We start from the raw sequence: 22,085 nt of genomic DNA, 5'->3' as shown, positions 1-22,085 counted from the left end.
TGTATATCTGTAGAGCTACAACCACCCCAGTGGAAAAGGACTTAAATGCTCATGGCAGAAGCAGCGAGGAGAGACGCTGAGGAGGTTTTTCTTCCACACAAGTTTCTTCAGATCTGGGACACACCATCCAAAAGGGTGGTGGGAGAATTTTGAAAAGTAACTTTCTAACTGAGCAACAAACACAAGATGTCGGAGAAACTCAGCAGGTCAAGCAGCATCCATGGAGGGGAACAAGCAGAACACATTTCGGGCCAAGACCCTTCAGCAGGACTGTAAAAGAAGGGAGAAGAAGCCAGAAAGAGAAGGTGTGGGGAGGGGCAGGAGTATAAACTGGTAGGTGATCGGTGAGACCGGGTGAGGGGGAGGGTGGACGGGTGTGGGAAGAGGGGATAAGGTAAGAAGCTGGGAGCTCATAGGTAGTAGAGCTAAAGGGCTGAAGAAGGAATCTGATAGGAGAGGACAGTGGACCAGGGAGAAAGGGAAAGAGGAGGGGAATTAAGAGGGTGAGAGGAGAAGGGCTAACAGGGGAGCCAGAATGGTGAATGGAAAATGAGAAAACGGGGAGGGAGAGAAATTACAGGAAGTTAGTGAAATCAGTGTTCATACTGTCAGGTTGAAGTTTACCTAGAAGTACTGTTCCTCCAACCTGAGTGTCTCCTCATCGTGGCCATAGAGGAAGCCATGGTGTGAGCAGAATTATCTGCAGTTTAATGTGAAAAAGACTAAGGAGCTGGTGGTAGACCTGAGGAGAGCTAAGGTACCGGTGACCCCTGTTTCCATCCAGGGGGCGTGTGGACATGGTGGAGGATTACTAATAACTGGGGATACAAATGGACAATAAACTGGACTGATCAAAGAACACTGAAGCTGTCTACAAGAAGGGTCAGAGCCGTCCCTATTTCTTGAGGAGACTGAGGTCCTTTAACATCTGCCGGACGATGCTGAGGATGTTCTACGAGTCTGTGGTGGCCGGTGCTATCATGTTTGCTGTTGTGTGCTGGGGCAGCAGGCTGAGGGTGGGAGACACCAACAGAATCAACAAACTCATTCGTAAGGCCAGTGATGTTGTGGGGATGGAACTGGACTCTCTGACAGCGGTGTCTGAAAAGAGGATGCTGTCCAAGTTGCATGCCATCTTGGACAATGTCTCCCATCCACTACATAATGTACTGGGTGGGCACAGGAGTACATTCAGCCAGAGACTCATTCCACCGAGATGCAACACAGAGCGTCATAGGAAGTCATTCCTGCCTGTGGCCATCAAACTTTACAACTCCTCCCTTGGAGGGTCAGACACCCTGAGCCAATAGGCTGGTCCTGGACTTATTTCGTAATTTACTGGCATAATTTACATATTACTATTTAACTATTTATGGTTCTATGACTATTTATTATTTATGGTGCAACTGTAATGAAAACCAATTTCCCCCAGGATTAATAAAGTATGACTATGACTATGACTATGGACCGACATGTGGAATAGGAATGGGACGTCAAATTGCAACGGTCGGCCACCAGGAAGTTCCGTCCTTTGCGGCAAACAGAGCAAAGGTGCTCAATGAAACGGTTCACCCAATCTACACTGGGTCTCACCGATGTGGACACCGAGGGCTCCAGATATAGTCATTGAGCCGGCAGCCTCGCAGGTGAAATGTTGCCTCACCTGGAAGAGCAAGGAGGTGTCAGTGCAGGTGTAGCACCTGTCCCTCTTTCTGGTGGGAGAGCTGTCTCCTGTTGGCTGATAAAGAGCAGCAGTGATCTGGAGCAACTTCAGCTCTCAATTCACAGTCCAGCAGAACCAGTCTTTCTAATACTCATCCAGGCACTGTTCAAATGTTAAACAGACCCACATCCAACATTTTAGGAACAGCTTCCTCCTCTTCACCACCAGACTTCTGAACAGTCCATGAACTTTACCTCATTATCTTTGCTCTTTTTTGTTGCACTGATTTAATATCTGTATATTTTTTATTGTAGTCCATAATATATGGATTGCATTGTACTGCTGCCACAAAACAACAAATTTCATGACGTAGTGTCTGTCACTGATAATAAACCTGATTCTCATACTAAATGTGATGAGAGGTTGTGCTATTTTTTTCCACGCAACAATTTCCAAACACTCTGGGAATACAAACAAACCCTTTGCTCGACTCCTCTCTGGACATGCTGAATGAGTTCAACGTTCAAAGTAAATTTATTATCTAAGTACATATATGCCATCATATAAAACCCCCGAGATTAGTTTTCTTGTGGACAATCACAGTAGATCCAAGAAACCCAGTTGAATCAATGAAGGACCACACACAATGAAACAAGCAATTAATGTGGAAAATATAAATACAGAAAGAAAAAAATAATTATAATAAATAAGCAATAAATATGCAGAACATGACGAAGAATCCTTGAAAGTAAATCCATAGGTTGACGGGGCGAGTGAAGTTATCCCCTCTGGTTCAAAAGCCTGATGGTTGAGGGGTAGTAACAGTTCCTGAACCCGATGGTGTAAGACAGAAGGCTCACTTCTTCCCAATGGCAGTAGTGACAAGAGGGCATGGCCTGGGCTGTGGGGGTCCTTGATGAGAGAAATGCATTTGCCAATAAACTATATCAATTAGATGTATTGCACGCAGGTTTGATGAGAAACTTCTGTAGATACTCAGTGGAGAGTTTCCTGACTGGCTGCATCATCGCCTGGCATGGAAACACCAATGCCCAGATACAGAAAAGGCTACAAAAAGTGGTAGGTACAGTCAAGTGCATCACCAGGCAAAGCCCTTTAAGTGACATTGAAATAAACTCAGTAGACACTCTATTAGGTTCCTCCTGTAGCAAATAGAGTGGCCATTGAGTGTATGTTCCCGACCGTCCCCTGGCGTAGCCCATCGACTTAAAGGTTCAACATGTTGTGCATTCAGAGATGCTCTTCTGCACACCACTGTTATAATGTGTGGTTATTTGAGTTTCCTTACCCCTTTTTAACAGCTTGAAACACTCTGGCCATTTTCCTCTGATCTCTGTCATTAACAAGGCATTTTCACCCACAAAACTGCCACTCATTGTATTTTTTTTGCACCATTCTCTGTGAAGCCTGGAGCTTGCTGTGCACGAAAAGCCCGGGAGATCAGCAGTTTCGGAGATACTCCGCGACCCTGTCTGGCACGGCCAAAGTCACTTACATCACATTTCTTACCCATTCTGATGTTTGGCCTGAACAGCAACTGAACCTCTTGATCATGTCTGCAAGCTTCTCAAGTACTGAGCTGGAGCCTTGTGACTGGCTGATTAGATACTTGCATTAACAAACAGGTGTACCTGAAGAAGTGGACACTGAGTATGATGTAGCTCTGTACTCAGAATGGTGGGGTCTACCAATTTGTATGCCAGGTTTCCCGTGGAGCACACCATACTGATATTGAACTCTGACAAAACCCATACGTCGACCAGAAAAGTACTTGCCTGTCAAATTTAGACTTGAAGTCCAACACTCCAGCGATGAGCATGGCCGCAAACCTGATGGACAAGGAAAAGGCAATAAGGATCGAGTAAAGTTGCGTTGAGTTTGTCGTCACGTGAACAAGCAGCAAGGTTCAGGTACAGGGAAGAGAAGCACGTTTGCAGCAGGATCACAGGCACTACAGTGCAGACAGCACATGCTGGCGGCACGGTAGCGTAGTGGTCAGCACAGCGCTTTACAGAGCCGGCGACCCAGGTTCAATTCCCACCACTGCCTGTAAGGAGTTTATACTAAAAATCCACATGAGCATGTGGATTTCCTCCGAGTTTCCTGTTTCCTCCCACAGTCCACAATTAATTGGTCACTGTCCCATGATTAGGCTAGGATTAAATCATGGGATTGCTGGCCAGCATGGCTCAAAGGGCCAGAAGGGCCTTTTCTGTGCTGCATCTCAATAAATATAAATTATATACATTTTATGTATAAATTATTCAGGACAACAAAGAGAGAAGAAAAAGAAAGACTGCAAAAACAATACTTCTGGGCAAAAGGATGATACAGGTCCACGGGAGTGTCAAAGAGTGCACAGAAAAACGGCGCTGGCAGATCAGCGACTTGGTGAAGGACAACCGAAGCTCGTTGGTCTGCCCGCACGCCGAGACGTGGGTTGGACAGAGGGTTGCTGCCAACGGGCACATCCCAGGCTGCAAGAGGGCATGCCGAGGAACACACTGAATCTCAGTGCAGATACTGCAAGGGCTCTGTGGGGAAGAACCAGAGTGTAGGTTCTTCAGCTACCGGAGACGGAGGGGCCTGGTTGAGGAGTGAACTGTAGGACTGGACCGTCCCAAGAAGATCTCACTGAAACCTATCGAATAGTGAAAAGTCCTAGATAGAGTGGATGTGGAGGGAATGTTTCCTATAGTGGGGGAGTCTCAGAATAGGATGTCCTCTTAAAACAGAGATGAGGAGGAAATTCTTGAGGCAGACAGTGGTGAATATATGAATTCATTGTTACAGATGGCTGAGGGTATATTGGATATATTTAAAGCAGAGGTTGATAGATTCTCGATTAGGAAAGACATCAAAGGTTATGGAGAAGAGGCAGGAGAATGAGGTTGAGCAGGAAAATAAGTCAACCATAACTGAATGGGGGAACAGACTAGATGGGCCAAATGGCCCGATTTTGCTCCTAAGTCTCTTGGTCATGAGAGACAACAAGCCTGTTGCTTTCCCTCTTACTTCCAGTAAGATGGCAGTGCGTACAAAGAAGCCAGCCAAAAGTTTTTCTTTGTTAACTGCGTGTGTGTGTGCGTGCGTGCGTGCGTGCGTGCGTGCGTGTGTGTGTGTGTTTTTAAATCACAAGACAACACTGGACTCCAATAACTGTGACAACTGCAGGTCTACCGTATCAGTGAGCTGCTCATTGTTCGGAGTGGCTGGCCGGGGTGTCGTAGGAGCCAGCCGGCGGTGCAGAGAAGAGGAGGCCGGCTATCGGGCTGCGGAAGGAGATTCAGGCCGCGGGAGCAGAGCTGGGCAGCTGGGCCGCTGGACCGTGGGAGGGAGGAGCCAGACTGGGTTCAGAGGAGCTGAACTGGGTGCAGACCGTGCTCCTGCCTGCCACTCAGAGGCTCCGGAAGGCTGCAAGCAGTGAAGCCGTGCCTGACTCTCTCGGACGTTTCTTCTGTAATTACAAGCCCCCGTTGCCAGAGGCCTGTTACCATTGTTCGGTGGCGAGGCAGCGGCGTCACCCCTGTTGCGGCAAGGACCAGGCCACAAGCCGCAGGCTCGCCTGCTGCTGCAGTCCAGGTGAGCGGTCGCTAGCGGCGGTGTAGCATGGCGTCTGTGCTCAGTTGGGGGCGGCCTCCCCCGTCAGTGTTGGATCGGAGGAATTACTGGCTGGACCACTGGGAACTGAACCATCAACTTGCAGGACTTGTCACTTAGGGTCTTAGACTAAAAATGCTTTTCCTTGCATGACTATGTTTTTTTTCTCTCTCTCTCTCTCTCATTATTTTGAATGTGCGTGTCTGTTTTTGCACCTTCGCCCCAGGGGAACGCTGTCCCATTCAGCCGTATCCATGTGTGGCTTGAATGATTTGATTCGACTTGATTTAAGGAATGCAACAGCATGCTACTCATCACATTGTCGGGGAATGCACAAAGGGAATGGCAGTGCACGGTTTATTCTTGCACGCAACTTCTCTTTATCCACAAAGTTTATTTCCATATGCGAGAGAAGTGATTGGCCCGTGACCATCCTACCTGAGCTGTCCTGTCCAGTCGCTGTAGTCCTGTTTGGGGAGAACCACGGCGGGGTTCGAGTGAACGGCCAGGGGAAGGCGACATGTCAGGTAAGCACTCTGGAGCCACCAGTCAGTCAGCTGAAAGAGAAGTAAATAGTTTGAGGGAGGGTGGTGTTGGATTGAGGATGTAAATATTGATGTAATTATGAAAAGGGTACGCCTGCGGTTATATTTCACTAGGAGTTAGTGGAGAATTGGTACGTCACCAAAGACTCCAGCAAATTTCTACAGATCTACCGTGCAGAGCATTCTAACTGGCTGCATCACCATGTCGTATGGAGGGGCCATTGCACAGGATTGGAAAAAAATCTGTAGAAAGTTCTAAACTTGGCCAACTCCATCATGGGCGACAGCCTGATGGCTGAAGTGTAATAACTGTTCTTGAACCTGTTGTGCGAATCCTGAGGCGCCAGTAGCATCAGTGAGCAGAGAGCATGACTGGATGGGAAGGGGGGTCATCATATGGCTGCTGCTTTCCTGCGACAGCACTCCATGTAGACATGCTCAGCGGTGGGGAGGCTTCACCTATGATAGACTGGGCTGTACCCACTTCTTTTCATAGGCTTTTCTGTTCAAGGGCTTTGGGTTTTCCATGCCAGGCCAAGATGCAACCAGTCAATATACTCTCCACCACTCTTCTACAGAAGTTTGACAAAGCTTTAGGTGACGTCGAATCTTCGCAAACTTCTGCGAAAGTAGAGGCTTTGCCGTGCTTCCTTCGTAATGGCACTTACGTGGACCCAGGGCAGATTCTCTGAAATGATAACGTCCAGAAATTTCAAGTAGCTGACCCTCTCCACCTCTCATTCCCTGATTCATGGACCTCTAGTTTCCTCCTCCTGAAGTTCATAATCAGCTCCTTGTTCTTGCTACAATCTCCCTCCTCTATGCCAGCGGTCCCCAACCACCGTGCCGCAAAGTATACACTACCGGGCCATGAGGAAACGGTATGATTTGGTGATATGAGTCAGCTGCACCTTTCCTCATTCCCTGTCACGGCCACTGTTGAGCCATAACGCATGCGAGGTCATTACCCACGCATCATCAATGTCAGCGCGGGAAGGAGATGAACTCCTCGAGCTTGCAAATGACGGCGGGCTGAAAAGAATGTTTGACATAACATCTCTGCCGGCATTCTGGATCAAAGTCAAGCCTAAATATCCTGAGATAGCCACGAAAGCACTAAAAACGTTGCTTCCAACATATTTCTGCGAAGCGGAGTTTTCTGAAATGATTGCAATGAAAACCAAATTGTGTACTAGACTGGACATAAGGAACCCCTTCAAGTATCGCTGTCTCCCATCACCCCTCGGCGGGACCGTCTTGTTGCAAGCCCAGGGCTCCCACTGATTCAGCGATATTGGTGTGTTGCAATGAATTTATATGTTCATACGGGGAAAATATGTGCTGTGTGTTTAATATCCAAACGTTACTTAAAATGTTATGATGCTATTGACTTACTTATATAACCATATAACAATTACAGCACAGAAACAGGCGATCTCGGCCCTTCTAGTCCGTGCCGAACACTACTCTCACCTAGTCCCACCGACCCGCACTCAGCCCATAACCCTCCATTTCTTTCCTGTCCATATACCTATCCAATTTTTCTTTAAATGATAATATCGAACCTGCCTCTGCCAGTTCTACTGGAAGTTCGTTCAACACTTACTTCAAGCTCCCCTGATAATTGACTTACCACTATATTCATGCGAGGAAAATATGCGCTGTGTGTTTAATATTAAATTGGTTAGATAAACCCTTTTAGAAACTAAACTGAGTGTATTAGCCACTTATCACCTATATTCCGGTCGTGATTAACATCCCCCACCCCCTGTCCCTGAACAGAATCGCCAAAACGATTTGCAGGAAAAATAATCGGGAGGTGCACGCATGCGCACTGGTGCCCGCGCAAGGCTTCATGGTCATTGTAGTCTTTCTCTGGGTAAACACAATGCATTTGACTGCTACTCCTGTCCGTTGGCAACCCTACCCCGCACCTCACTCCCCGCCCCGGGTCGGCCGGTCCGCAAGAATATTGTCAATATTAAACTGGTCCGCAGTGCAGAAAAGGTTGGGGACCCCTGCTCTATGCTAATTCAGTGCCACCTTTCATTTGGTCAACGGTAGTGGTGTTGTCAGCAAGTTTAAACATGGCATTGGAGCTGTGCTTCGTCACAGTATAAAGCGAGTCGAGCAGGGAGGGGACTAAGCACACAGCCTTGTGGTGCACCTGTGCTGATGGAGATCGTAGAAAGAGATGTCAGTCAGTGGTCAGTCTGAACTGACTGACAAGTGAGGAAATTGAGGATCCGCGAGCACAAAAAGATATTGTTGATTGGTTGCTTGGTACGTTCGGTTTGCTTGTGTTCATCATTGCTCTGCCGAACATTGTGACCATGCTGTGCTGGCAGCAGACTGTGCAGTGACACGTGCAGGCTGCCCCCAGCAGATCTTCGGCTGTGTTGGTCATCAACTCAAAATGGCACATTTTACTATACGTTTCAACGTTCATTTGATAAACCCGAATCGGAAATCTGAAATCTTGAACGTGCCTCCCTCTCTTCCCCCTCGAGGTTCCCTTTAGCTCTGGGGAGTCCTTACATGATGGGTGAATGCCAGCACTTACCCAGTTCTCAGTTCTCCTGGAGCGTTTCTCCAGCCTGTCTTGCAGTTTCAGCCCAATACCATGAGGTTTACTGAACTCCCTCACCATTTCCCTCGTCTGCTCCAGCTCCTCGGGGCTCACCAGCGGCTGCAGCGCCAGGAGGTAGCGCTCCAGGGTATGCCGCAGCGGGGGCACAGGTAGCTGGGGCAAAGGACCATAGCCAGAGATCGGCCTTGAGATGAGGTGGCAGAGGCCAGGAGGCTTGACCAGGAGCGCTGGGCGCCATAGTCCAACCGTCTGCAATAAAGGAAGAAGCGTTAAAGCAGCAAAGAGGCAAAAATCGAGTCGTCAGCCAGGGACCAGCTCCCACGGTGGTAGTAGCTAATACAAGAGGGTACAACCAATAACCAAGATAAGAGGCATCATTCGGGTGGTCAGTCAGCGACTGTCTCCCAGGGTGATAATAGTTAATATGAGAAGGCATAACTCGAAGGTGTTGGAAACATAGAAACATAGAAAATAGGTGCAGGAGTCGGCCATTCGGCCCTTCGAGCCTGCACCGCCATTCAGTATGATCATGGCTGATCATCCAACTCAGAACCCTGTACCAGCCTTCCCTCCATACCCCCTGATCCCTTTAGCCACAAGGGCCATATCTAACTCCCTCTTAAATATAGCCTATGAACTGGCCCCAACTGAACGTATAATGGGGGATGTCAGAGATAAGTTTTTCCAGAGATGATGGGGGCTGGAACACACTGGCGGGGTTGGTGGTAGAGGCAGATACATTACCTATTTTTTAAATTTATTTTGATACAGCTCGGAATAGGCACTTCCATCCCTTCGAGCCACGTCACCCAGCAATCCCCCAGTTTAATCCTAGCCTAATCAGAGGGCAATATATAATGAACAATTAACCTACCAACCAGTAGGTCTTTGGATTGTGGGAGAAAACCAGAGCACCGGGAGAATACTCGCACGGGCACGGGGAGGATGCACAAACTTCCCACAGGCAGTGGCGGGAATCAAACCCAGGCTGTCTGTACTGTACAGCTAACCACTGTGTTGCTGAGGATGATAAGACTGGAGGGAAGGGTTAGTCTGCTCGGCACAACATCGCGTGCTGAAGGGCCCGTACTGTGTTCAATAACGAAGGAGAGCATGAGAGGAGGGAGGGAGGGAAGATCATCGGGAACCCTCTGCCCTCTGGTCCTAGACCAGGAGAGCTCAACCTCGGGTCCATGGAGCCCTTGCTTAATGGCATTGGTCCATGATATGAGAAAGGTTGGGGACCCCTGTCCTACACTCTCCCATTATTGCAAACATCCTCTTGGCATCCACTCTGTCAAGGCCTTTCAATATTCAGGAGGTTTTAATTAAATTCCTCCCCCCCCCCCCCAATTCTTCTGGATTCCAGTGATGAGTACAAGCCTGGAGCCAACAAAACACCCCCCATACGTTAACCCTTTTATTCCCAGGATTATTCTGGTGAACTTCCTCTGGACGCTCTTCAATGCCAGCATATCCCTTCTTACATGAGAGGCCCGAAACTGCTCACAACACTCTTTGTGCACAAGAGAATCTGCAGATGCTGGAAAACTGAAGGAAGGTCTGGCCCTGAAACATTGGCTCTTTATTCCTCTCCATAGATGCTGCCTGACCTGCTGAGCTCTTCCAGCATTTTTGTGCGTGCTACTCACAATTCTCCAATGCCTTAGAAATCCTTGCTTTTATATTCTAGTACTCTCAAAATGAACGTAAACACCTTCTTTACCACCATCTCAATCTGCGTTAACTTTTAGAGAGTCCTGCACTAGGACTCCCAAGTCCCTTTGCAGTTCTAATTTTTGAATTTTTCCCTGTTTAGAAAACATTCTATGTCTTTAGTCCTGCCACCAAGCCTTCACATCCACTAAAAAGTGAACTATTGGTATTCCAGTCTACCTCATCGTGGCCCTCGCACTTACCAGTCTGCCTAGACTGCACTTTCTCTGTAACGGTAACACTATCTTCTGCATTCTGTTTTCTTTTTACAACCTCAATACATGGCATGATCTGTCTGGATAGCACTCGAAAAAGTTTGTGGTTATCTATTTGATCTATCCCTCTTATCATTTTGGACACCTCTATCAAGTCACCTCTCATCCTCCTTCACTCCAAAGAGAAAATCCCCAACTTGCTCAAACTATCCATATAAGATGCGCTCTCTAATCCTGGTGAATCTCCTCTGCACCCTCTCCAAAACCTTCACATACTTCCTATAATGACGTGACCAGAACTGAACACAATATTCCAAGTGTGGCCTAACCAGAGCGTTAGAGAGTTGCAACATTAATGCATGGTTCTTGAAACTGCTGGAGTTCAGAAGAATGAGGTGATCTCAATAAAAGCTACAGAATTTTGAAAGGCCTAAATAGAGTAGATGTAGAGAGTATGTTTCCAATAGTGGGAGTCTAGGACTAGAGGGTCCAGCCTCAGCTGTAAGGGTCTCTCTCTAGGACAGAGATGAGGAGGAATTTCTTTAACCAGAGGATGGTAAATCTATAGAACTCATTGCTGTGGAGCCAAGTCATTGGGTATGTTTAAAGCAGAGGTCAACAGATTCTTGATTAGTCAGGGTGTCAAAGGTTATGGGGAGAAAGCAGGAAAAACGGGGTTGAGAGGGATAATAAATCAGCCATGATGGAGTGGTAGAGCAGGCTCAATGGGCTGAATGGCCTCATTCTGATCCAATGCCTCATGGTGTTATGTGACAATAACAAGTTTTAGGTAACCATATCCTTTCAACAAAAGTGTGGAGTGTGGATTCCAGAATGGCAGCCATTCCACCTTGGATAAGCTTAGGTAAGTCTGACGTCTCCCTGCCAACATGTTTATTAGGTGTAAATCAGTCTGGCCCTAAGTTATCTACAGTAAGCAAACAGAGCAATGCAAGGCCAACTGTGTCCAAATAATTCTGAATGATCAGATTTACTGATGGATAAATCAATTACTGTGATTATAACCAGAGGCCTTTACACACTAACCTCAACACACAAAAACCCTATTTATTTAGAAATACAGTGTAGAACAGGCCCTTGCGGCCCAACGAGCCACAGTGCCCTGCATCTCACCTGTTTAACACTAGCCTAGTCACGGGACGATTTATGATGATCAATCAAGCTACTAACTGGTACATCAAGGGCGGACACACAGAGGAAACCACCAAGGTTCACAAGGAGAATGAACAAACTCCTTACGGACAGCGCTGGAATGGACTCCAGACTCCAGCATACTGAGTGGTAATAGCATTGCGCTATCTGCTGACATTGTCATACGTATTATACCCAGAGTGAAGAACGTAAAAGGCTGCAGGAAGTTTTTAAAGTCAGCCAGCTCTATTCCAAACACAACCCTCCCCTCCATCAAGAACATCTTCAAAAAGTGAAGGCTGCATCCATCATTAAAGACCTTTACCACCTGAAACATGCCTTCTTCTCATTACTACCATCAGAGCCTGAACACACACACACAATGCGTCAGGAACAGCTTCTTCCCATCCTCCATCATGAGGGAGTAGAGACGCTCGGAGATTAGGAGAATGGGCAAAGTGGCAGATGGAATACAGTGTCCGGAAATGTATGGTATGGTCATGCACTTTAATAGAAGAAATAAAAGGGTAGACTACTTTCTAAATGAAGAGAAAATTCAAAACTCTGAGGCACAAAGGAACTTGGGAGTCCTTGTACAAGATTCCATGGAGGTTAATTTGCAGATTGAGTTGGTGGTGAGAAAGGCAAATGCAATGTTAGCATTCCTTTCAAGAGGCCTAGAGCATAAAAGCAAGGATGTAAAGTTGAGACTTTATAAAGCACTGGTGATGCCTCACTTGTATTCAGCAGTTTTGGGCCCCCTATCTTAGAAAGGAAACTGTAAAACGGAAGAGGGTTGAAAGGGGGTTTACAAAAATGATACCAGGATTAAACGGCTTGTCACATGCAGAGCGCCTGATAGCTCTGGGCCTGTACTCACTAGATTTTAGAAGAATGGGGGGGGGGGGGGTGACCTCATTGCAACCTATTGAAAGGTGAAAGCTCTTAACAGAGCGGATGTGGAGAGGATGTTTCCTACGGTGGGAGAGTCTAAGACCAGAGGACACAGCCTCAAAGTAGGGGGCATCCTTTTAGAATGGAGATGAGGAGGAGTTTCTTTAACCTGAGTGGTGATCTGTGGAATTCACCGCCACAGGCGGCTGTGGAGGCCAAGTCGTTGGGTATATTCGAGGTAGAGGTTGATGAATTCTTGATTACTCAGGGCATGAAGGGATACGGGGAGAAGGCAGGAGATTGGGGCTGAGAGGGAAAATGGACTAGCCATGATTAAAGGGCAGTGCAGACTCAACAATGGCCTAATTCTGCTCCAGTATGTTAAGGTCTCAGTCTTATTTCAGAATGGTTCAGGAAGACGTTCAGACATAGGAAAAGAATTCATTCAGCCCATCGAGTCTTCTCTGCTATTCCATCAGTTTGATTTATTATCCCTCTCTCCCCCATTGTCCTGCCATAAACACTACCTCTTTTCTTCTCAATCCTTTACCTTTCCCACCCATCACCTCCCAGCTTCTCACATCATCTGCCCTCTATAGCCACCCACCTCCCTTTACTTGGTCTCACCTATCACCAGCCAGCCTGTACTCCTTCCCTTGTCATACCAGCTTCTTCCCCCTTCCTTTAAGACACCAGTGATCACAGTTTGGGGTTCAACTGCACACAGTCTCCATGAGCACGTGGGTTTCTTCCGGGTGCTGCAGTTTTCTCCCACATTCCAAAGGCGTACGGTTATGGGCATGCTGTACCAGCTATGAGCTCGCAACCCCTTCCGTCTTTTCCCCTCTTATTCCAATTTCTTCCCCCTTACTTTCCAGCCCTGATGGAGGTCTCAGCCCAAAACCATCAAATGTTTATTCATTTGCAGATGCTGTCTGACCTGCTGAGTTCCTCCAGCATTTTGGGTGTGTAACTGTGCATTTCCAGCATCTGCAGAATCTGTGCTGCAATTTTCATGTACTGCACTGCTGCCGCAAACAACAAAATTCACGATATATGCCAGTGACAATAAACCTGATTCTAATTCACTCCTCACTAATATTTGAACACAGTTTCCAGAATTTTGCTGCATAATTTCACATCAATATGCACATTCTGCCTCACATCCTTGCCAAAAGTCCTTTTTGGGCAAAACGCAAGCTCCTACATTGCAACTCTAAACTGACGTTAAAAACAAATCACACCAATTGTTGCTCATATGGTCATTCACTTCCAAAAAACATTTGGGGTGTAAGACCATAAGACATAGGACATTAGGCTATTTGGCCCATCGAGTCTGCTCCAGCCTTCCATCATGGCTGATTTATTAATCCTTTCAACCCCATTCTCCTGCCTTCTTCCTGCTAACCTTTGTTGCTATTACGAATGAAGAACCTATCAACCTCCACTTTAAATATAGCCAATAACCTGGTAAATACGGCAGTCTGTGATGAGGAATTCCACATTAACCACCCGCTGGCTAAAGAACGCCCTGCTCTTCTCTGCACCGTCTGGTCCCAGACTCCCCCATGACTGGAAACATCCTCACCACATCCACTGCACCCAGCTCCCTCAACACGCTGCAGACTGACTCATTTTGTTGGAACTGGAAGGGAATGAGGGTTGACCTTAAAGTGTTGAAAATTATTTGAGCCAGAATTAAGGTATGGTTCTTTAAGGCTACTATAACTGGGGGAGAGGTAAGGGTGTCAAGCTCCCATTACCTATTAAAGCTCCCAGCAGTGAGCGCCTCAAATAGCTTCAGACAGCCACCCAGCTCCTGGCCTTCTCGTGTGACTTAGCTACTAAGCCCAGCAGAAAAAGAATTCTGATCTCAAACCTCCACTGCGTTGCGGCTTCACCCACTCATGGGGAAGGCCTCCAAGCGAGCCCCCTGGGGAAAAGTCCAGAACTGGAGTGCCTACACAGAGTTCAGTGCTGACTGGCAATTCCTGTGGCACTGCTTCTGCCAAAATGTCCGCCTCTGCCGTTACTTTGGATGCCTGGAGGGGGGAAAGAGTCTGCTGCTCGGGCAACGCCTTGCTCTCCAAATCATTCTGCTCTGACTTGGGCAGCTGGGACGCAGCATCCACGGTCAAGCCTGATCAACAGAAGGATAACGTACAGTAACAGTGTTTCCCCAGGGCCGTGGAGTCCAAACTAGGGGGCATAGGTTTAGGGTGAAAGGGGAAGGATTTAGGAGGAACCTAAAGTTCAACATCTTTATGCAAGGTGCAGGGAGTGTATGGAACAAGCTGCCACAGGAAGTGGTTGAGGCAGGTTCAATAGTACCATCTAAAAGGCACTTGGACAGATAAGTGGACGGAGGGGGCTTGGAAGGATATCAGCCGAATGCAGGAAATTGGGATTAGCTGGCTGGGCACTGTGGTCAGCACAGACTGGATGTGCTGAAGGGCCTGGCTCACAATGTTCTATTCTATTAGTCGGAAGCTACGGTGCAGCCATTCTAAGACTAAATGCATCTCCCTCCATAGACACTGCCTGACCTAATAAGTTCCTTCAGCATTTTGTGTGTGTGGTTATAATGCCCTCCACCCTGAGGCTTCTGACTGTGGGGAACTTCAAAACAAAATCCACACACAGTTACCAAAATCCCAGAATAAAAACAATGCCAGGCAACGTTTGTGAAGCAGCTTAAAAAAAAGAATCATCTTTTAAAATTGGTCTAAATCATGGACCTGGGAACATGGTACATGGATAAAGAGTGACTTAATTATTTATTGAGAGATACAGCACAGAACAGGTCCTTCTGGCCCAACGAGTCACACTGCCCAGCACCCCACCCTAGCCTAATACAGGACAAGTTACACAGACTAACACAGGACAAGTTACACAGACTAACACAGGACAAGTTACACAGACTAACACAGGACAATTTACACAGACTAACTCAGAACAATTTACACAGACTAACTCAGAACAAGTTACACAGACTAACCAGTATGTCTGTGGGAGGAAACCGGAGCACCCCGAGAAAACCCCTGCGCTCACGGGAAGAACGTACAAAAATTCTTACAGAGGACACGGGAAATGATCTCTGACACCCGAGCTGTAATAGCATCTTGCTGAGCGCCACACTACCGTGCAGAAGGTTCTGCAGAAACAACCGTGCCCAGTGTTATTTTTTGTTTGCTTGCTTCCATTTCAGATTGCCAGCATTCGCAGTTTTATTTTCACCATGAATTTTTTTTTTGTGTGGGTGTATCTGAGGGTTTTTCATTACCCTCAATGAATCCCGCCCGTGTCCACTTCATTTTGTACAGCTGCTGGGATTCATAGGATCAGAATTAGGCCATTCAGCCTATCGAGTCTGCTTTCCCATTCTATCCCAGCTGATTTATTTTCCTTCTCAACCCCATTCTCCTGCCTTCTTTCCGTAATCTTTGATGCCCGGTCTAATCAAGAACCTATCAACCTCCGCTTTAAATACATCCAATGACTTGACATCCACAGGCATCTGTAGCAATGAGTTCAACAGGTTCACCACACTCTGATTAAATAAATTCCTCCCCATCTCTGTTGTGAATGTAGGTCCCTCTATTCTGAGGCTGGGCCCTCTGACCCTAGACTCACGCACTATTGGAAAGATCCTCTCCACATCCACACTATCTTGGCCTTTCAATATTCCATAGTACACAACTCCAACGTACACAAGCCCTCAAAGATACTATAACAATGGAGGGGGATAAACAGTCTACGTTTCAGGCCAAGAGGAGTCCTGATGAAAGGTCCTGGCCGAAAAGTAGACTGTTCCCCTCCACAGTTGTCTGACTTGCTGAGTTCCAGCAGCATTTTGTGTGTGTGTTGCTCTGGATTTCCGGCATCTGCAGAATTCTTGCGCTTAAACTACTACAGTGCAATTTTTAAAACAACAATTAAACAAGCTATAAATTCAGTTTATATATTTTCTGCGTTTGTGCAATTGTTGGCGTGGCTGCGTTGAAATTCATGCCTCACAGACTCAAACTGTCCCGGCCCAGCGCACTAGGTCAGAGTAAATGGAGGGGGTGGCCAGCAACTTTACTGTGACCTCAGCGAGTGACATTCAACACGTTTTCAATGCCCGCTGCAGAAACCGTCTCCCAGCGGCCGCAGGTATGCGAAGGCAGCGGAGAGTTTTTAGGCAACCGACTGGTGTACAGGCTACAATGTGTAACATTTCGTACTTCCTCCCCTTAAAGTTAAACCAAATCTTGTTACAAATGTAACGAGCAACAACCCGGAATTAAATGACCATCAGAAACTCACCAGCAGGCGCGTGGATGCCGTCAGCATCATGATAAGCCTTTTCTGGGAAACATTTATCGCAGTAAAGGGAGCATTTATAAACAAACAATCCGAAAAGAAAATATTCTCAGTTGCAGTTTTCTCTCCTCCCAGCTGCCAAGGGGGTGCTGGAGTCGGATGTAAGGAACTGGCAGGAGAGTTTAGAGTTCACCGGCGCCTCTGTCTGGTTCCTGCGTGCGTGTGTGTTCAAATTAGAGTGGATGATGGAAACGTGCAGGAGTTTCTGCCGGCGATGGAGGCGTTAAACAAAAGAGAGCTCCGATAAGTGAAATGGAACTTCAGTGTTCACCCTCCACTGAGGGAGAATGTTTTCCTTACAAATACAAAAAAAAATCCAGGATAATCGCACATACAAGCCCTTTGTGGTTTTCTTCGAATTAGGTTAACGTCAGGGCGGTTCGGTCAATTTTTTTTATCACTGGTTAGCACCCGACTTTTTTTTACCTCGCCTTCAAACTGCTTCTATTTGCCCTCGGTTGCAATGGTATGTCCGGCCCTTTAATATCAAATGTCAGCAAACCTACATGTGCAAGGTCAGGAGAAGGGAGATATCCCCGCCGAGGCACGGGTTACAAAAAAAATGTTTACATTGAAAAGAGACACGCCTATAACTCGTTGACGGAAGGCAAAACGGAACAGTGTTCACAGAATAGGCAGAGGGCGGGGTGAGTTTTTTTTCATGTGACCCCAGTATAGATTGTTGATTCCACCAGCTGAACTCATTCGAGAGGAGAATTTTACATTGCGATTTTATGTCGGGGGGATATAAATAAATGAATAAAAGTACTGACGTTTAAATGATACCCTTCGCGACCTCAGGAAATAGTAAACACCTCTGCAGCCAATGAAATATTATTTGCTGTGTTGGACATTCACGCAAAGTTGTTTTAAACAAATAGCAGGGTGAGAATGGAGCCACAGACACACGCCTTGCTCAGTAGGTCAGGCAGTGTTTACGGAATTGAAGAAACAGTCTATCCATGTGCCAAGGACATATACGGAAAGGGGCCAGTAACATCATGAAAGATCCCGCATTCAAGGCCCATGAACTGTTTGTCCCACTCCCCTCAGTTAAAGGCTGCGTAGCATCCAGGCCAGGAACACCAGACTCAAAAACAGTTACTTTCCCCAAGCAGTAAGTCTGATCAACACCTCCACCCACTAACTCCACCACCACTTTATTATTTCCTTATGTACAGACTAGCATCACCTTATGGACACACAGATAATCTATGTACATAGGCTATCTTATGTATTTATATTTATTGTGATTTTTGGGTTTTTTTGCACTACATCAGATCCGAAGGAACAATGATATTGTTCTCCTTTACACTTGGGTACTGGAAATGACATTAAACAATCTTGAATAAAGATAGAAAATCCATATTAGGTCCTGAGGAAGGGGCTCGGTCCCAAATGCTGACTGTTTATCCCTCTCCTTAGGTACTGCTTGGCTGTCGGCATTTTGCCGGAGTTACTCTGGAATTCCAGCATCGGCAGAATTTCTGCTGTTTCTGGCATTGCTCTTCCTGCTCTTTTTCAGAGCCTGAATCTATAAGTTCCTATTCCTGGAATAGGAGCAGGTATATGGAGGAATTTAAGGTGGGGGGTTATATGGGAGGCAAAGTTTAAGGGCCGGCACAACATTGTGGGCTGAAGGGCCTGTACTGTGCTGTACTATTCTATGTTCTACGTTCTGTGAACCTGTTCACAGTTTCCATCAATTTACCAATGACACAACTAACTGCTGTCGGCAGAGTCTCAAACGGTGACGAGGTGAGAACAGGGGTGAGGCAGATCAGCTGTTTGGCGTCCAAACAACAACTTTGCACTCAGTAAGACCTAGGAATTGATTGTGGGCTTCAGGAAGGGGAAGTGGAGGGAACACACACCAGTCCTCATCGAGGGATTGGCACTGGAAATGATGAGCAGCTTCAAGTTTCTGGGGTCACCGTGTCCGAAGATCAATCCTGGACCCAACATATTGATGTAAACACAAGAAGCCAAAACATTAGCTATATTTCATTGGGCGTTTGAGGAGACTTGGTCGATCACCAAAGGCTAAAAAGTTTCTAAGATGTACCATGCAGAACATTTTGACTAATTGCATCACCGTCTGTTATGGACGAAGGGTTCCAGTCCGAAACATCGACCGATCTTTTCCACTGATGCTGCCCAACCTGCTGAGTTCCTCCAGCGTGTTGTGAGTGTTGCTTTGACCCCAGTATCTGCAGATTATTTTGTGTGCAGAAAGTTGTAAACTCAGTCAGCTCCATCATGGGCACTGGGCTCCCCAGCATCGAGCACACCTTCAAAGGGCAATACCTCAAGAAGGTGGCATCCATCATGGTGGACCCTCTTCACCCAGGACATGCCCTCTTCAAGTTCAAATTTAATAGTTGTTCAAACAGACACATGAATACAGTCAAGCAAAACAGCATTTGTTTGGCTGTGTTCATTATTACCACCATCAGAGAGGAGATACAGGAGTGTTCTCATTACCATCAGGGAGGAGGTACAGGACTGTTCTCACTATTACTACCATCAGGGAGGAGGCACAGGAGCATTCCCATTACTATCATCGGGGAGGAGGTACAGGAGTGTTCTGATTATTACTACCATCAGGGAGGATGTGCGAGAGTGTTCTCATTATTACTACCATCTGGGAGGAGATACAGGAACGTTCTCATTATTATGACCATCCTAACAAAGCCACTGATTCTCACCCTGCAAAAGAAGTGTTGCAGGAGTGCTGGGAAAATGGGAGCTTTCAGAGGGATGACTTTAGTCGGGTCGGGAATGATATCGCGAAAGAATGTGGATTGTTTGATCTAAGGATAAATCCTTCAGTAGTTTATCTGGTTGTAGCTCCATGGAAGATTGTATGACCTGACGTAGACTGGCATTTGTAGAGGTAAAAAGGAAAGGAAACTATAAAATTGATTTGGTAAGTGCATTTAACTGTCATGTGATGGAAAAGTATAGTGATTATACTCAGATTTATATGGATGGGGCTAAGGAACCTGAAACAGGAGTGACAGGGTTTGGGGTGGCTATACCAGCAAAAGAAACTGGAATCAGCAGAAGAACATCTAATAAGTTAGGGGTGTTTACAGTGGAGATGCTGGCAGTGTTGGTTGCGTTGCGATGGGTGGAGAAAGCTAGACAAGTCAGTGTTGATATGCTCAGATTCATCCTCAGTTCTAGCAAGTTTAAGGTCTTTTCACTCAAACAGTCAGCAAGATGTACTTTATGAAGTCCTTCAGTTAGTTGCAAGAATTGATAATCAGGGAGGTCAGGTAAAATTTCTATGGGTTCCAGCACATGTAGGGGTGAAGGGGAATGAGAGGGTGGATGAGTTGGCAAAGAGGGTGTTAAGGAAAGAAAATGTAAAAATACACAGTAGTATCAGTAAAGCAGATGTTAAGTGTGTAATCTGGGAAAAAAATCAACCAAATGCGGCAAGAAAAAATGGGACAGGGAGGGGAAAGGGAGGCATTTACAAACGTATATCAAATACAAAAAAGTGTTGCAGGTACTAGGGTAGGTGACGTATACAGAAGAGAGGAAACTGTGTGGACTAGGTTAAGGCTGGGGCACTGTGCATTAAACAAAACATTGAAAATGATAGGGAAACACCAGACAGGATTGTGTGAGGAATGTCAGGAAGAGGAGTCAGTAGAACATGTAGTTCTGAGTTGCAGGAAGTATGGGATACAGAGAGAGATGTTGAGAATTAAAGTAAGGGAGTTGGGGATGCAGGAATTCACATTAAAAGGGTTGCTGGGCATGGGTGAGAGAGCACAGGTCAGGGTATTTTTAGCTTTCTTAAGGGGTACAGGGTTTTTTATAGGATACGATGGATAAGCAGGAATAGGGGACTAGGACGGCCGAAGATGGGAGGATAAAGTGTAGGTTAGGGTGGGTGTGTGTGTGTGTGTGTGTGTGTGTGTGTGTGTGTGTGTGTGAGATTGGGTGAAGGGATTTAGAATGTAAGTCTGTTGCACACTATGGAGCAGAAGGTGGCGGTAATGCACCATTAAGCTGGGTACCAACTGCCGTAAAACAAGGCCACTGTCTTGCCTTCAATGTTCAGACACAGCAGTGATAATAAACCTGATTCTGATTCTCATTCAGTACCCTGCATTCTTCAACATTCACCTGACCGACCAAGTACGGCCTCAGTTTCAGTTTAAATCTTCTCCAAAGTTCTTCTTCTTCTTAAGCCCATTAACCTTACTGGCGCATTGGCTGCCAACAGCATCTCCCAGAGCCCTCCGCCCCAGGTCATTCATTAACGAAGTATAGCCCTTTTTCTTGGTGTATGCATCCTCTCTCATGGCTGATGGCTTTGGAGCTTCTGTTGGCGTTTCTGTAGATCTGGATTTTTATTGGGTGGGTTGCCCAGTCCTCCTCCTTTCACAGCCCGGCATGGGAACACCCAGGGGGGAGTTCCTCCAAGATTGCATCCCTGAAGCTTGGTGTCTGTCTTTGTTTATTATTGTCACTTGTACCACGATACAGAAAAAAATTTGTCTTGCATACTGTTCACCATTACACAGAGCACTGAGGTAGTGCACAGTAAAACAACAACAGAATTCAAAATAAATTGTATTCGCTACAGAGAAAGTGATGTGCAATGGCTAGAAAATAAGGTGTACAAGCATAACCAGGTAGAATATGACAGAGGACCAGGGAGTGAGTCCTTAACACAGATTCCCCAGTCCGCTGACATAAACTTAAAAATGAGCAAAAGACATAAGAGCAGAATTAGGCTACTTGGCCCATCGAGTCTGTTCCGACATAGAGTTCTCCAGATATTCATCCAACGTCCTCCCTTAGCGAACAGAACATAGAACAGTACAGAAGTTACAAGCCCTTCAGCCCATGTTGTTGTGCTGACCTATGTAAGCCTACTCCACGATCAACCTAACCCTCCATCTTAACATCCGTTTTTTTTTTAACATCCATGTGCCTACCTCAGAGTCTATTCAATACTCAGTGGCCACTAAGCTACTCCTGGACACCTACTCATGTCTAATCAGCCAATCATGTGGCAGCAACTCAATGCATAAAAGCATACAGAAGTGGTCCAGGACAGGGGTTCTCAACCTTTCTTACACCATGGACCCCATAAGGGTCCATAAGATCATTAGACATAGGAGCAGAATTAGGTCATTTGGCCCATTGTGTCTGCTCTGCCAATCAATCATGGCTGAGCATTCTCTCCCCTCCTCAGCCCCACTCCCCAGCCTTCTCCCTGTAACCTGGCCAATCAAGAACGTATCAATCTCTGCCTTAAATATACCCAGTGACCTGGCCTCCACAGCTGCCTGTGATAA

General features: G+C 46.5%; 1 protein-coding gene across 1 annotated transcript in view; it reads right to left on the bottom strand.

Moving 5' to 3' along the window:
- Window positions 1-17,288, bottom strand: part of LOC134346534 (carnitine O-acetyltransferase-like) — a 70,328-nt gene extending 53,040 nt beyond the window's left edge. The window contains exons 1-4 of the mRNA XM_063047945.1: window positions 16,705-17,288; window positions 8,393-8,668; window positions 5,723-5,841; window positions 3,460-3,513 (exon numbers count right to left, since the gene is read on the bottom strand). Coding sequence (XP_062904015.1) covers window positions 3,460-3,513; window positions 5,723-5,841; window positions 8,393-8,668; window positions 16,705-16,734 — 479 coding nt within the window. The 5' untranslated portion in view covers window positions 16,735-17,288. The remainder of the gene's footprint in view (window positions 1-3,459; window positions 3,514-5,722; window positions 5,842-8,392; window positions 8,669-16,704) is intronic.
- Between the last annotated feature and the right edge of the window lie 4,797 nt (window positions 17,289-22,085).

This window comes from Mobula hypostoma, chromosome 5 (assembly GCF_963921235.1).
Source record: "Mobula hypostoma chromosome 5, sMobHyp1.1, whole genome shotgun sequence".
Classification (NCBI taxonomy): Eukaryota; Metazoa; Chordata; class Chondrichthyes; order Myliobatiformes; family Myliobatidae; genus Mobula; species Mobula hypostoma.
This window is presented reverse-complemented; position numbering and strand designations above follow the sequence as displayed.